Raw genomic sequence first — 16,003 nt, 5'->3', positions numbered from 1 at the left:
ACGAGCACACAGGACCAAAGGCAAGATCATGCGAACCTGCTGAAAGTAGAAAAAGCAGGAGCGGTTTCTGCTGGGCGGCCTCACGTTCATTTCTCGCTCCCGAAACTACGGCTGCTGTTTTAGGAACCGAGATACCACCATGTATCACCCATGAAAGTCATACAATTATTTCAGGACTATCCACAGCAACTTCCCAAAACTGGGCTCGGGTTGCGATTCGGCAGTGGGGCCACAGAGTTTCTAAAAAAAACCAAACGAAAGATTTCTGGTTCCTCGAGAATCTACGCCGCAAACAACTGCCAACAGGCTTTCTGTTGGGAAGATATATGGGGAGCTCCACTCTCATGCTATGGTGCCTGGAGCGCGTCTCCGACTTGTGTATTTGCCGCGTCCAAAAATGTGGTCCCTCGATTTACGCCTGATGACGTCGAACAAGTGTCATGCTGTCGACAGTCGCGATCCTGGCGGCGCCGCAACAGCTGTGGTGTATGTGGCAGATGCCTGTTCTGCTGCAGGTCGCTCTCCATGGCGACAGTCCACGGAAGCTTCGGCAGCCAGAGGTTGGGACGCCGTGACGACAGCGACACTGGCGTTCGCTTGTGCTACTCGCAGCTTTTCGTTAGCATTTCAACGGCCAACCGCCATGTTCGAGAAATGCAATAGCATGAAACTTCGGCTTCTTTAATGTCATTTGTTGCCACTTCGGGAGCATTTTTGACGTATGGGCGACCATAGGACGCTCAGCACACAAGTCGAAGACGCTTTCCAGTCACCATACTCATACGCCGGAGCCGTTTTACGACACAAACACGCAGCCCTATCTCGCACGCCAGTCAAAAACGCGTGCGCGATCGACGCGCTTCTAAAAGGAGCGAGGTCCAACACTTCGCACCCTTTCCCGTGCGCAGTCAACAAGTCTACTTAAATTTTGACATCAGCCCCTATGGGCGTCCCCCATATCACGGTGTCATTCATATCTTAACGCTAACTCCGAGTCATATCACGGAATCCCTCAATATCATCTAACACACCGAGACTCATGTCACGGGGTCACACAATATATTCTTACGAACTCAGACTCGTACCGCGGATTCACTCAATATCATCTCAAGAACTCAGACTCATATCACAGAGTCAATCTGTTGGGAAAAACATAACAGCTGTTTACTTATCAAAATGTACAACAGGTGGTAGTGTTCTATGCAACAATAGATGGCGACACTTGCTGACAAATCAATATCATCTTACGAACTTGGAGTCATATCACGGAGCCACTCAAATACATTCATAAACACGCGGTCAGTGAAAGTGAATTTGAGTGAGTGAGGTTGTAAATGAGTTTGACGAGGTTTAGGTAAGCCCTTAATTAAATCCTAGCTAAAATGTACGCATACTGCCTTCAAACGCATCAAAATTTTGCCGCCGGTTAGTGATTCGTTTAGAAGGTTCACAACGCAAGCCGCCCGTTACCATGCTACCCGAAATTACCAGGCACCTCAATATGGGTGACAATTTTATGTTGTACTTAAGATCAAAATGTTTCTAAGTACCAGTGACCTACGATTATTCTGCCTAAAATTTTGAAACGGGTCAAAGCGTTAATTGCGGCAGGTCAATGCCACCTTGTGCGATTTGCAGGCACAGGCATTTGGCTTGATAGCTGCGCAGGGAATGCATACACGAAGAAAGCAGCGCAAATTATAGGCGAAAATGGCACACCTGACATCTCGGATCGAACTTGGGTCCGCAGAGTAAGAAGCAGATGTCATAGCCACTGCACAAAAACCACATTTTCTTATTCCTTTATACGGGCATCCGTCCATCTAGAAGAATTGGGTTTACCCTTACCCCGAGTGTAAAAGGTGAGTCCAGAATGACCTTGCCTAGTCAATCTCGTCCTTAGGTCACTACCGGACATTCCAGGTCGAATGTTCGAGTTGCCGACTGTAGTAAACCAGGAGTTGACGGTGGCCGTTTCGACTCACGCTCCCGACGACGTGGCACGCAGCGGGCCCAGGTTCCATTCCCACGGGCGGCGGCGATCTTATTAAAAAAATGGGCAACATCCACGACGGACTTCGCCAACTACAACGACAACTACAACTACGGCAGCATCAACAACGACGTCATTTTCAAAAAATGGGAAGAGCCCATAACACCTATTGCTGCAAGACATAGCAGACAACCAAATGACATCGTAGCACTGTGAATGCAAAGAGCTCGTGCAGGGATACGCGGTTTCACGCGCACTGGAATAAAAAAAGAAAGAAAAGTGTTCTGAACAAATTGGAACAAAGCAAAGGAGTTCGGAACAAAACATATGTCTTTTTTGTTCACCCACCCCATGGTTCCTAAACGCAACGCCGATGCCCAATGACTTCGCCGTGACGTAGTACTGCTCGTTTTTTTTAATGAGCCGACGTCCATTAATGCCTGATATTGTCAAAACAAGACATGAGAGTGCGGTCGCCTTTAATACGTATTTCAGTAAACACAAAGAAAACCTTGACGGCAAGAAAGAAAAGGACATTCCCTTTCTTGATCCGTTACTTGTTTTTGCACTGATACAAACGTCACATGCGACCACAATGTCAATTCTTGTTTTGACGCTATTCTGCTTAGGTGGATGTTGGCTAAGAGAACAAACGAATTGTTTTTCGTTTTGTTTTTTAATCAGGTAACGTCATGTTTTTAAACTTTAGCGTTTGATCGCAACCACTAACGTCATATTTTAGTGGCGTTATAAATTTCTCCGATGCATAGTTTATTTCCACGGCCAAAAAACACGGTTCTTTGTTCTCCAGAACACCCGGCACTTGGCGACAGAAGTAAGCGTGAACTTAATTTTCAGGCGCAAGCCGGATTTACTTAAGCGTCGATGAATGCGATGTAAGCGGGAGCGACGAAGCTGTCCGACAGTCGTTTAGAGTTCCGCGGTCATCGCCGGAGTTACGCACCAGTTAGGCTTATGAGCACTAAAACCAAGCCTATGACGAGTCGCTCACATAAACAAATGAATATACAAAATTGGAGCAATAGTGGAAAAGGCTCTTTACGCAGCATGGCCGCGGACGGTTTACAAGAACTGAATGATAGACGCAATAATAATATACGCAAAAAGAACGAAAAAAAAAAAGAAACGCCCTTCCCCTCCCAATCAGGAATATCTTGATTTGACAGTAATTACTATTAACCGTCAGTGTTCATCATAGTCATGTGCTGGCGTGGCAAAACAGAGAGCATTGGCTGAGCTCCAGGCATTGTTAGAGCTCGGCTATTCGGAGCTTTAATTAAACACAAGCCATTATCCGAATATTTGCAGAGGCTGATTGTCACGAACCCGATCGCACGACTTGGGCTGATGACAATCGAGTACGTCACGGCGTCGAGTCACTCGTGGTGCGAAGTCGTGATGTCATTTGAAGTCATGGTATCAACAACGCTAATAAACAAAGTGACGTTTTCAAATTGAATCGTTGAACGTCTTTTTTGTTGTGTACCTCTTTTGTGTGTGTTTTGCATATCCCCTCCTCCAACCCTTCTTTTTTGCACTGTGCGACTTATGTTAGTTATATTTGGTGCACCTTTTTTCTCTGGCTTATGAACATCTTTCATAGATTTTTTCATCAATTCCCCTTCATTTTTACTCTTGTGTCGCACTGTATGTTATCTGGTATTTTAGACTGTATGAACTTAACATCCAATCCTGGCTGGGTCAAAATATTGGTCTGCAGTATGTACATAATAAAAAAAAAATGCTCACGTGACATCACGGAGCCAGGTTACGTGACGTCATTTGATAGCATACCTTGACGCCGTAACGTCACGTGACCACGTGTCACGTTACGATGCATGATTTTTAATGGTGCCAAAGAAAAACGACACAAAAAAAAAATTTCACACGTTGCCATACTGTATAAGACCATTTCATCAATACTCTCGTCAGATGCCAATTTTTTTATTCTCAAATATTCAGTTCGCGGAATTAACGAAGAAAATACCGTGAACTGTTTTCAACCGGTTGCCTTTATATATTTCTACGGTTCATTTCCGGCTCAGTTTGAAGATGGCGATGTAGATTTCGGTTCGGTTCAGTTCCGGTTTGTCTAAAAATAACGATTGGGTTCCGGGGTTTTGGTTTGGTTTGGTTCGGTTCCGGTTCGACACTCTGTGTGGCACAATGTACCCGACAATGTAAAACTGAGCCGCAGCAAAGACACCGTTTGCGCTAAACTGTCGATATCGGGGACAAAAGATTGGCTTTCCGAACACGACAGTACGCGGACCATTGCGACGTTTGAATTCTTATTTTTCGCCGAGTCGGAACCCCTACATTATCCTAACGTATTCTGTCGAGAATCAGAGTAGCGACAGCAGCGATTTAGGCATAATTTTTTCTAAGCTTTGATTGATGTTGTCTTTGTGTCTTTTTTTTTTTTTTTTACGAAACAAACGCAACACCCACAACACACGCGACTTTGTTGTGCAGGACAGTCTCCATTTATGCAAAAAGTGGTTGTTGTGATTTATTAAAAGTAGCTGAAATTAATTTAGCTGAAATATACATATACACGTTATTGAAAAAATGGGGCTTTTTCAAACCTATCTTATCGCTGTTACGGTTAATCAGAAAAGTAGCTAAGCGGTGTTACGATTACTTTGAAAATACATATCACAAGACCATTATACGTGCTGAAATTACAGACCGGCCATTGAATGCAGCGAGGAGAAGATATAGACCGACTGTTTTATTCAAACCCTTGCTTGTATTAGAAGTTAAAGCAATCGCTACAAGTAGAGCTAAAATTGAAATAAAAAAAGCAATCTTGCGTATTTATGAATGCAATTTTGATAACTGTAGCGAAACTAAGTTAACATTTGCTCCGAAAATTGAGCTAGGTTACACTCAGAGCTACAGAAAATTAATTGATTTAGCAATGATTTTGCGATAGAAATTGTAAGCAATCTAATAACTTTCATACTTTGAACACGCAAATTGGAATCTCAGGTCGACAGTAGGTTAGATCCGTTAACTCAAGCGGTACTGCGCAAGTGTAATTGACTTCCAGGTGTAAACGCCTTAATTTTTGTTTTTTTTGCTGAAGCCGAAAAGCAGAAATCTGTTGAAGGGCGTCCAAGATTGAAGAAAACGTGAGTAATCCACAGAAGGGCAATGACCGCCCCCACTGCTGCTTTGGAACACCAAATCAAGAACCCGCTTTCTCATAAACTTCCAATATGTGACAAACTCAAGTGGTTATGTGGTAGATCAAAGATGGGGCATAATCACAATGTTTACTCGTAACATTTCGCTCGATTTATGCTATGTCAAAGTCATCGTTTTAATGCATCATTGAATGAGATAAAACGCAAGAAGCTAGAAAAAGCGGTGATATACACCTGCATGTACAGAAAAAGTTTAACAAGTAATAATATACGTCGGTGTACATATGTGCATTTAACCAATAATAATACCACATGAGGTGTAAATACTAGAAATAAAACTACGTTAAAAATCAAAAGAAAAAGTGAAACGCTCAGGTTAATTAAATGTTATTTTTATAACTCAATAAGTAAACTAGCCCCACAAAAACAAATATTACTAATCCAAAAGTCATCTAATTAACTTCGTATTAAGAAATCGGCTCTTAATTCACAACCTTCTTTGCAGAAGATCGGCTCTGAAAGAGTGACTACATAAGGCAGAATTTTCCAGTCCCCAGGGGTATGGAAAACAAACAGGTGACGTAAGCCTTGTGTAGTCGAGCAGGTTGTACTCAAGCCCAACCCAGATGGTTCAGGGGAAAAATATCAGAATTCCAGTGTCGTTAAATCGAACACGCGTGGGTTCAGTTGAAATTGATAAAAAAAAGTAGCAGTAGGTGCGAGTTTGTTTTCGATTGCACCGCGCAATGTATGGGCTACCTTCACTTCGGAAAACAGCTCTTTTCAGGTGCGTAGAAACAGGCCACAACAAGTTGATATTTGCGATCACTGCGCAGCACATGCACGACCTTCCTTCATAAACGCATTTTTGTCTTTCAGGAGTGTAGCAACAGGGAGAAAATATTGTTTAAGGACCTTGATTCTGAGTTCGGCTGGTTATGTTCTCTTAAAATAAAATCAAAATTGGATATTAGAACAATGTCTTTCAAATGAAAAGAAACTGCTTATCACAGTACGTTTTTTTTTTGTAATCGTTTAAACATAGCTGCGCTTTTTAGGTCTAAATCATTACGACTTTGCTTTCGACCAATATTTTTTACTGTCGACAGCGCGGGATTTATCGAAATAAAACACAAGGTAGAGTTTAAATCTGTGTCAACCTGGAACCGAACCGAACCGAAAACCAGAATCGAACCGGTATTTTTAGCCGAACCGAAAATGGACCGAACCAAAATCTTGGCCGTCATCCTGGAACTGAACCGGAACTCAATTGGGAGAAAAATAATGGTAACCGCTTTAAAACGGTGTATGGTATTTTTTTTTTCATTTTTGCTAGTATCACAACATGAATATTAGAGGATAAAAAAATTCGCACCGGTAATTTTATGCATGCGGAACGCTAGTTCGTCTGCCTCTCGCACAGGGCTTGCTTGTGTCAGAACTCCGACCTCTTATGGCCTGTGTGCAAAATATGGTGGGTAGATGTCAATGCTGGATATCCTGAGCTCAACCCACTATCTTTTCAATAAAAGTCAATCGGAGCTCCCCGGCTTTGTGACGTCACCGCATTATAATCAATGACGTGTCACGTAATCACGTGACGTCATGGTGTCAAACAATGCTTTCAAGTAATGTAAGGTCACGTGGCCCATGATGTCACGTCACGCAGTCATGAGACTCACTGCGTCAAGTCGGTTTCTATTAAGAACGTCACTAGATGCATTTGCGTTGTGGACACACACACCATGACGTTCCCGATTGTCATAAGCCCGAGTTGAGTGCTCGTGTTCATGACAAGCAGCATCGCCAAACGTTCGGGAATTAGCTCGTCTTCAATCAAATATGAGAATAGCCGAACTCTAACAATGTCTGAAACACAGTCCATGCTTTATGCGTTGCCAACCCCGGCGCATGATTCTGATGAGTCACAGCTGGGCTGAAAAGGCACACTTTCCTACGGTTCGCACAAGAAGGTTAGTTTCTCTCTGCCACCGCAGCTTCGTGGGGTCGCTGCTAGCTCACTACTCCCGCAGTGCTTTCACTCGTTCTAGCAAGACACCCTAATCACACCTTGTTGGCCCCTTGGTTACGGGGTTGAAGTGGAGTGGTTTCCAGACTAGCTAGAGCTACAGGCCTTGAGGTCGCCTGCCTGCATGGAGTTACGCAGAACAATTCTTCTTTTTCGCCTTCTCAAGAAGAAAACATACTTCTATAATCAAGCGTCTACTTATCGTAAATAAAATGTATACAGTTCTTTCTTATGTGTATATTGACACCCTGTTTCAGTCACGGTGGTCAGAGCAGTTCTTCAAGGTGGGTCACGCAGTACTCGGACGGGTGGCCTTGTCGCGCCCCGACGCGGTAGAGAAACACTCATTCCTTCAAAATCGAAAACGAGGGCCATAAGGAATGCCGCTCTCGAGCCCGGCCATAGATGAACAGTGATGGTATACAATTACCGCGAGATCGAGTGACCGCTTGTCCTGACTGCGAGTTTAGAAGGGAAAATTTGTTTTTTCTCGATCTTTTATGCGTCTACCACTGCACGGAGAGAAAAACTAGCGGGTGTTTTGGCACGTTATGAACATTAGAGATTAGTTCTTACCGGACTTTACTGAAATTACAAAAAAAAAAAACTGATACGCGACCCATAACATATACACCCAATTGATGCACTCAAACATATTTTTGTTGTTGCTGAACTGCCCGAGAAAGTTTTTACCCATAGTAGAAGCATTTGAAATTGCTAAGTTCGACTTATCAATCTGTCGTCACATAGAACTACAATTGTGCATGGAAAAGATACCGGAAAAGAAAAGTCCTACTGGCCCCAGAGTGACAACCGAATGTTGGCAACCGATTTAAGTCTCACAGGAGTGTCGTTCTCAATGTCTTCTCCAAGCTTCGAACGCCCCCGTATTTTACTCAAACTTTACAGTTTTTGTGTGCAAAATAAAAGAAACGGATGGTTACTGTTAACAAGTTACACAAACATACGCAACAGGGAGACTTTCAGGAATGAAAAGTACTATCTGGACGAGCAAGAAAAAAAATAAAAAAAAATGAAGTGTGTGGGTATTAAGGGGGAGGGGGGGGGGGGTTAGAAACATTGTGTTGCAATGGTTTCTGTGGCCCGCAACTTCGGCACAGACAAGCAACCGAGGCTCCTGAAACTACTTCGTTTACAATAACGCTTGCCAGAAAGCGCGTTTTCTTGCTACCAAACGCTCGTGTCTTTCCTCACGACGCTGCACCAGCTAAGAATAATTCATCCCTCTTAAATGCATGGCTTGCACTGCGCGCGAACCTTCTGCAGCCAGCATTTTTCACCACCGGACTTGAATTTCTCCACACGAAAAGAAACAAAAAAAAACCGCAATTGCCACCAGCATATACTGCAATAATGTCACATGCAAACTACGAAACAGTTCAGATTTCTGGGTAAATTTCATGTTTGAAGCACTAGGAAACGTTGGGCAGTATATACTAGCACTATCACGATGCTATATGACAGCCTAATAAAATGGTAAATCGCATGACTGAGAAAACACAGAGTTGCAAGTTGAGGGCCAAAAACAAGCGCACGTAAACCCGAATATAATATTCGCCTCCCAAAGAAATATCTTGCAGTGTTTCGAATTCATGCACGTTGATGTGTAAATGTGATTTATACTAGGACTATAAAAATCTTCGCCTGTTCTTCGCGCTACTTATGCGTAATTAGCAATATCATGACATCGCTATGTCTTGCTTTTCACAGTAAGGCTTTTCATTCCTAGCAAAAAAAACTGTGTAACTTTTCGCTAACTGGATTATGAAACAGGAAATCTAACTCGATTATTTGCTGGAAACCTGTAATCCAGTTTTCTGTGGACTTGATTTCAAGTTTATAACAAGAAATCCAGTTAGATTCACTGTTCAGTAATCCAGATAGCGAAAAGTTACACTGATTTTTTTTTCGGTAGGGATTACGGATTCTCTTAGAGAATACTATTTATTACCTTCCTCTTTCTGCGAATTTCGTGTATTTGCCTTCAGATACATCATGTAAACAAAAATAATTTTTTGTCAGACCGGTGATTCACATTGCCAAACAGCAAACAAAAAGCACGTTTCCACAAATAGCGTCAACAGCTCGCGTATTTTTCGAGTATGGTGCTCCCGTGTCAGTCTCAAGCAGTTGTGGTATCTGCATTCAGTCAAATTTATATGAAATAAAGATATATTTAGTTACGGATTAAAGATTTGTCAACATAACTCGTGAGCCGATCTGCTCAAAGGTATTCATCCGAACTAAGTACATCCCCAAATTACCTCAGATTTTATCTGCAAATCCTCTACGACGTTTTTATTCTCGATGGACGTGTAGAAGTGTTCTGGGGGAGCATTAAACAGCTTTCTAATTTTGAAGCCGATTTAAATAACTATATGTTCCTGACACATTTCTTCTGAAACATACAAGCCTGTTACTGCCTGTAATGTTATTAACAGCAATTTTATCTCTCTGGTCTGGACAAACCAAAGTACGCAGGGGCGCATAGTGGAACAATGATTTTCTGTAATCCATTATGTTTCCTAAAGGTCTAAGAGTAAAAACTCGTCTCTGCCCGCGCGTCACCCGTCTATGTTGGACCAACGTTGGACTCTTTTGGCCCCCAAACAACCGAAGAAGGGATACCAAGACATCTGAAGAATTTAGAACGTGAACAGTTTAAGCGACGTTTTGACTGTCGAACTATCGAGAGTGCCCTGTTTCCTCTTTACGGGAATCCGGACAATCCGATCCCCGACAATTTTTTCAGCTTTTTCCTGCCCCCCTCCCCCCTTGAAACACTTTCAACAGGCGGTCTCAACAGTGCCGCGCTTCACTTCCTAAAGGACTCGGAAGCGTCCATCGAAGCTCTGCGCAACCACGACATGGTACGCTAAGAGTTTGTGCGCCATGATACCGTTCTTCCTCTAACAGCATCCGTCGAGAAGGACTTCAGCGTCACGGCGGACACCTTCACCAGGAATTGGGAAGATTACTTACGAGAACTTCGAACGACAACTGCTGTTGAAGCTTAACAAGATGGGAATAACAAAAATAAACAAAATGTGACCACTTTGAATATATAAATGAATTTTTTTTATTTCGTAGTGAAAAGTAAAAAAAAGTAACGTGAACATTAATCAATTACATTCTGATAATTTTTCAATAAATTAATTGGAATTGTACTCGGTTACTTTTTTTTTGTAACGCGTACAAGACTGAGGCGAATACACGAAAGGTGCATAAAGTGAACGATAATAAACGATATTAATAATAATCCCATACACAGCGCCTTACCGCAAAAATAAATACATACATATCTAACGATATTCTTAAGTACACAGAAATAACGGGAAGGACAGACTATAATACATTTCTAATACAAATCCCATTTGGGCATCGACTTGCATGAGCTCGAAACATCGCGAAATTCTGAAACGGAAGGTTGATGTTATGTTCCGATTTGCGTGCGCGCGTTTACAAATCTGGGCTTCATCAGTCATGCACTCGAACATTTTATGAGCCGTATCATCGCGAGACTTGTAGATAGGTATACTGCATAACTTTACAATAGGTATACAGATAGGTATACTGCACATTTACGTTTGCTACTGTTGCGAGCATCGCATTTCACCAGAACACTGTACTCTTTAACATTGTTTGCATATGACGTCCTCGCACTAAGTACAGGCGGTCACTGTGATTTTGCTAAAGAAAATCAAATACCGTGGTGCAAAATGCACTCAGCAGAAAATTAGCCACAGGGTAGACGAACCCGTCGGTAAGGAATTTTGCAGTGGAGGCTGTGGTCACTGCCATAATCTGCGGCAGAGTATTTGTTCGCTGTGTGTTGTTTTAACACTTTGTCCTGCGCAGAATGGCTTCTTAGAAAGACTGCCGAAAACGGCGTCAACCAGGAAGTTTACCGGGAGAAAACACGGACCCTTTCGTTTTCTCACGTACTCAGGCTGGCTGACACTTGTTCGGCCTGACGAACGGTTCAAGCTGGCAGTTCCACGCCCGCGGCGACCTCCAAGTGGAACGGGATAGGCCCGTCCGCGTCGGAGGGGCCTGCTTAGAGCGGGCCCCCTGCTGCATCGTGGTGAATAGGGCAGCGGGCGACGGACTGGTCGACATTGTCTGCCGGCTTCGAAAGAAAAGAAGGCTGAGGCCGGCAGCAAGAAAGACAGGCGCCAGGTGTCCCACCACCACCCACGCCGTTTTTGGACGTTGCAACGTGGCCACTCCGGTAACACCAGTAGCAGCCGGCTCTCCCTACACCTCACGTGAGGTGTAGGGAGAGCCGGCTGCTCGATCAGAGCTTTCCCCTGTCTCCTAGTCCATCGTCGTAGAAGAACTATTCCCTGAGGCGCATAATATTCCGCGTACCGGAAGTCCTCCAAAGTCCGGGCCTTGAGGGGGGTAGAGTGTGGGAGACAAGGGTGGAAGACGAGGGGGCGGAGGGCACGTGACAGGCTGTCGGCTGAAGGCACGAGCTGGCACCGGACAGGGCGTGCTGCGCGAGGCTGAGGCCGGACAGGAATGATGGAGCCGTTCTGGCTGGTCTGGCCCATGGCGATCCCCGGAGCGGTCCACCAGCGAGGTTCTGACCAGGACCAGGGGGATCGGTGAGCCCTGGCCATTCTAGCCCGGGCCATGACGATCCGGAGTGGTTCCGCAGCGAGACTCGGGCTATGATAGCCCGGGGCTGCTAGCCTACGAAGCGCTGGCGTGGAAAGGATGATCCGCAGACCTGGACACGGACTCCGACTGCGAGCTCTGAACGACGGCCGACAACAAGGGACGGCGGGCCCGGAGTGCAGGCTTTTGAGGATGGGCAACCGGAAAGTACAGTAAACCCATTCGCTCTCTTCTGGTTGTGTTGTGTCACTGTCTGGATCATGAGCGAAGCACACATCGTTCGGGTGGCGGTTATTACAGAGCTAAATTACCGCAAAGAATACCACAAAGTACACGCTCAGCAATAAGGCCTCAACAATGGCATGCTTAAGCCCAGCGAAAGCATGTATTTGAGATACACCAATGATTATTGTTTGGTGAGTATAATTAAATTAAATACAAAGGTTCAAGCGAGCAGGACAAGAATGACGAAAATAATCCCTGGAGAAGGGGAACAAGAGGGCCAAAGGACAAGCACAAAACTCCAAACACAGCTAGGTGACTGGTGCGCGACCGACAAAATCTGCCTGGTCCGGGTACCGAATCCGGGACCTCTCAATTACAGGTGGAGCGCTCTACCAACTGAGCTAACCAGGGGTTAGACATCAGTAGAGCAAACGGGTTTTATCAGCTGCCACCAGTCTAACACCAACAAGGGTGAAGCTTGGATTTTATCGACTTTGTCGGTCGCGCACCAGTCACCTAGCTGTGTTTGGAGTTTTGTGTTTCTCCTTTGTCCCTCTTGTTCCCCTTCTCCGAAGATTATTTTCGTCATTCTTGTCCAGCTCGCTTGCACCTTTGCATTTAATTGCATTATAATCATAACCTTAACTTGCAAGCTTCACCCTTGTTAGTTTTAGACTGGTGGCAGCTGATAAAACCCGTTTGCTCTATTGACGTCTAACCCCTGGTTAGCTCAGTTGGTAGAGCGCTCCACCTGTAATGGCGAGGTCCCGGGTCCGATACCCGGACCAGCCGGATTTTTTCGGTCGCGCACCAGTCGCCTAGCTGTGTTTGGAGATTTGTGTTTTTCCTTTGTCCCTGTTGTTCCCCTTCTCCAAGGATTATTTTCGTCATTGTTAGGTGCAGCGTCGTAAGGATTGGCGCGAGTGTCTCACGCCACAAAAACGAGCTTTCTGGCACGTGCGCTATTGCAAACAGTAGTTTCCAGGGCCACGCTCTCTGGTCTGTGTTGTAGATACGAGACTGATGAACATCTCTTTTTTTTCTATTGTTTTTCCAGAGAAGTTTTTTTTTATTATTCCTGAGGGACTCCTGACTTTTTTTCCGTTTGGGGGCCTCAATTCTACAGAGTGAAACAAGGAGACGCCAGGCTCTTTAAATCGACCGTAAAATTCGGTTTCTTAACCTATCGCTCTACGACTTTGTGCAGCGTTGCCAATAGATGGTGCATTTTTTTTTGTAAAATTTGCAAAGAGCGAACTTACCTGAGGAAAAAGTAAAGAAAGAAAGAGGCTTAGCTCCTATGGAAACGCAGCGACGCCACCGGTCTGCAAACAACACGGCGCCGTTGCGCACGGGAGACAAGAGATGGAGCAACAAACGCCGCCAACTAACGAGCATACGGCGCCGACAGCAGGCCTTTTTAGCAGACAATATTTTCGACTCGAAAGCGGCGCGCGTTCCGCAGGCGGCGATGGTCGCAGAAACAAAAAAGAGAGACGCGGTAACAGCAAGGAACTGCAGTTCCTTGTCTGCGAAAGGGCCGGCTCTCGGCGTCGTCTGCTCGTTCGTTGGCGGCAGTTGGCGTCGCGACCGCTTGCGCCATCTCTTGTCTCCCGTGCGAAACGGCGCCGTGTTGTTTGCAGACCGGTGGCGTCGCTCCGTTCCCATAGGAGCTAAGCCTTTTTCTTTCTTTACTTTTTCCTCAGGTAAGCTCGCTCTTTGCACATTTTACAAAAAAAAAAAAAAATGCACCATCTGTGGGCAACGCTGCACAAAGTCGTAGCGCGATAGGTTAAGAAACCAAATTTTCCGGTCGATTTAAAGAGCCTGGCGTCTCCTTGTTTCACCCTGTACACTTATATTTGTGTCACCTGTTAACAGTAATCCACCATTACTGATGTTAACTACCAAAACTCTGAAGTTTAAAATTAATACGGAGCTTATGGACGCTTGGAGAAGAGCGTGAGAACGACACACTTGTGAGGCGTTATAGCGGCTGCAAACGTTCGGGTGTCCCACTGAAGCAACTAGGATCTTCCTTTTCAGGCATACGTCCCGTAGACGCTTGGAGTTTGCAGTAACGTCGTATTAATAAGTTACATTTAGACCTTTCACATCCTCTTTTCTCGGGGACTAATTTCTGATGCAGTTCATCAAAAACGGAAGCAAGCTTGGGTGCCTCAATAAGGAGTACGTGTAAAATGGGTTGAGCAACATTTCTTTTTTTTTTTTTCCTTCCAGTGAATTCCGCTAAAACTAATCCATAACGCTAATAATATGCAAGATTCGCATTAGTTTACCTCTCTGCCCAAATGCAAACGCAAAAAAAAAAAGAAGCACCTCCCCCCCCCCCCCCCCCCTCAACTCGCAATTAGAAGCGGCATCGTGATTTGACGGTAATTATATACCGTCAGAGCTCAACCTAGTCATGCTATCGGGATGTCGAACCATAGAGTATAGGCTGAGTTTCAGGCATTGTTGGAGCTCGGCTATTTTAATATTTAACTAAAAACTAGCCATTACCCGAATGTTTGCAGAGGCTGATTGTTATGAGCCCGAGGGAACGACTCGGGCTGATGACAAGCAAGTATGTCACGGCTTCGCGTCACTAGTGGCGCGAATTCGTTATGTTATTTGTGAAGCGTGCAAAGTCGTGATGACGTTACGGTGTCAACAACGCTAATAGGCAGTGTGAGGTTTTCAATTTGAATCGAATTGATGTACTAGAATCAATTTAACGTATTTTTGTTGCGTGACTTTTGTGTTTTGCATATGGCCTCCACCATCCCATCTCTTCCGCACTGTGTAACATCTGTTAGTTATAATATTTGGTACACCTTTTTCCTATGGCTTATGTACATCTTTTATAAATTTTTTCACAAGTTTCCCTTTTTTTTTTATTCTTTCGTCGCAGTGTATATTAACTGGTAGTTTGAACTGTATAAACTTTACATCCAATCATGCTTGGGCCAAAATATCGGTCTGCAGTATGTAAATAATAAAAAAAATGATGGTCACGTGACGTCACGGGGCCAAAATACGTAACATTATTTGACATCATACACTGACATTGTGACGTTACGTGACCACGTATCACGTTACGAAATATGATTAATCACAGCGCCAGTACAGAAGCGCCACAAAAATCCCACGATTTCCCCCACGTTGCAATTTTGTAGAACATCATTTGACAAAAGAACAGAAATAAAGCTGCCAATTCTTATTATCAAATCGTCATTTTGTAGCATTAACAAAAAATATTACTCTGAACTGTTATATACCGGTTGCGTTCCCTCATACCATTCCCATGCGTCACAAACTCAAGTGGTCATGTGGTAGATCAAAGATGGGGCATAATCACATTTTTTACTCGTGACATTTGCTTTATTTATGTCGTATTAAAGCCATCAATTTAATGCATCATTGAACGAGATAAAAAGCAAGAAGCTAGAAAAAGTGGTGATATACACCTGCATGTACAGAAAAAGTGTAACAAATAATAATATACGTCGCTGTACATATATGCATTTAACCAATAATATTACCACATGAGGTGTAAATACTAGAAACAAAACTACGTTAAAAATCAAAAGAAAAAAGTGAAACGCGCAGGTTAATGAAATGTTTTTTTTAACTCAATAAGTGAAATAGCCCCACAAAAACAAATATTACAAATCCAAAAGTCCCCTAATTAACTTAATCATCTCCTAATTGACAACCTTCTTTGCAGAATATCGGCTCTGAAAGAGTGACGACATAAGGCAGAATATTCCAGTCCCCCGGGGTATGGAAAACAAACAGGTGACGTAAGCCTTGTGTAGTCGAGCAGGCTGCACTCAAGCCGCACCCAGATGGTTCAGGGGAAAAATATCAGAATTCCAGTTTTGTTAAATCGAACACGCGTGGGTTCAGTTCAAATTGATAAAAAAAGTAGCAGTA

The 16,003-nt window shown here is 44.0% G+C and overlaps 1 protein-coding gene across 1 annotated transcript in view; it reads left to right on the top strand.

Annotated features, from left to right (window-relative positions):
* The first annotated feature begins 1,382 nt into the window (after window positions 1-1,382).
* Window positions 1,383-16,003, top strand: part of LOC115309841 — a 113,977-nt gene continuing 99,356 nt past the window's right edge. Inside the window, exon 1 of the mRNA XM_042290387.1 lies at window positions 1,383-1,425. Coding sequence (XP_042146321.1) covers window positions 1,383-1,425 — 43 coding nt within the window. The remainder of the gene's footprint in view (window positions 1,426-16,003) is intronic.

This window comes from Ixodes scapularis, unplaced genomic scaffold, assembly GCF_016920785.2.
Source record: "Ixodes scapularis isolate PalLabHiFi unplaced genomic scaffold, ASM1692078v2 PGA_scaffold1__304_contigs__length_218370807, whole genome shotgun sequence".
Classification (NCBI taxonomy): Eukaryota; Metazoa; Arthropoda; class Arachnida; order Ixodida; family Ixodidae; genus Ixodes; species Ixodes scapularis.
Note: the sequence above shows the minus strand (reverse complement) of the source record. Positions and strands in the feature narration are given on the sequence as shown.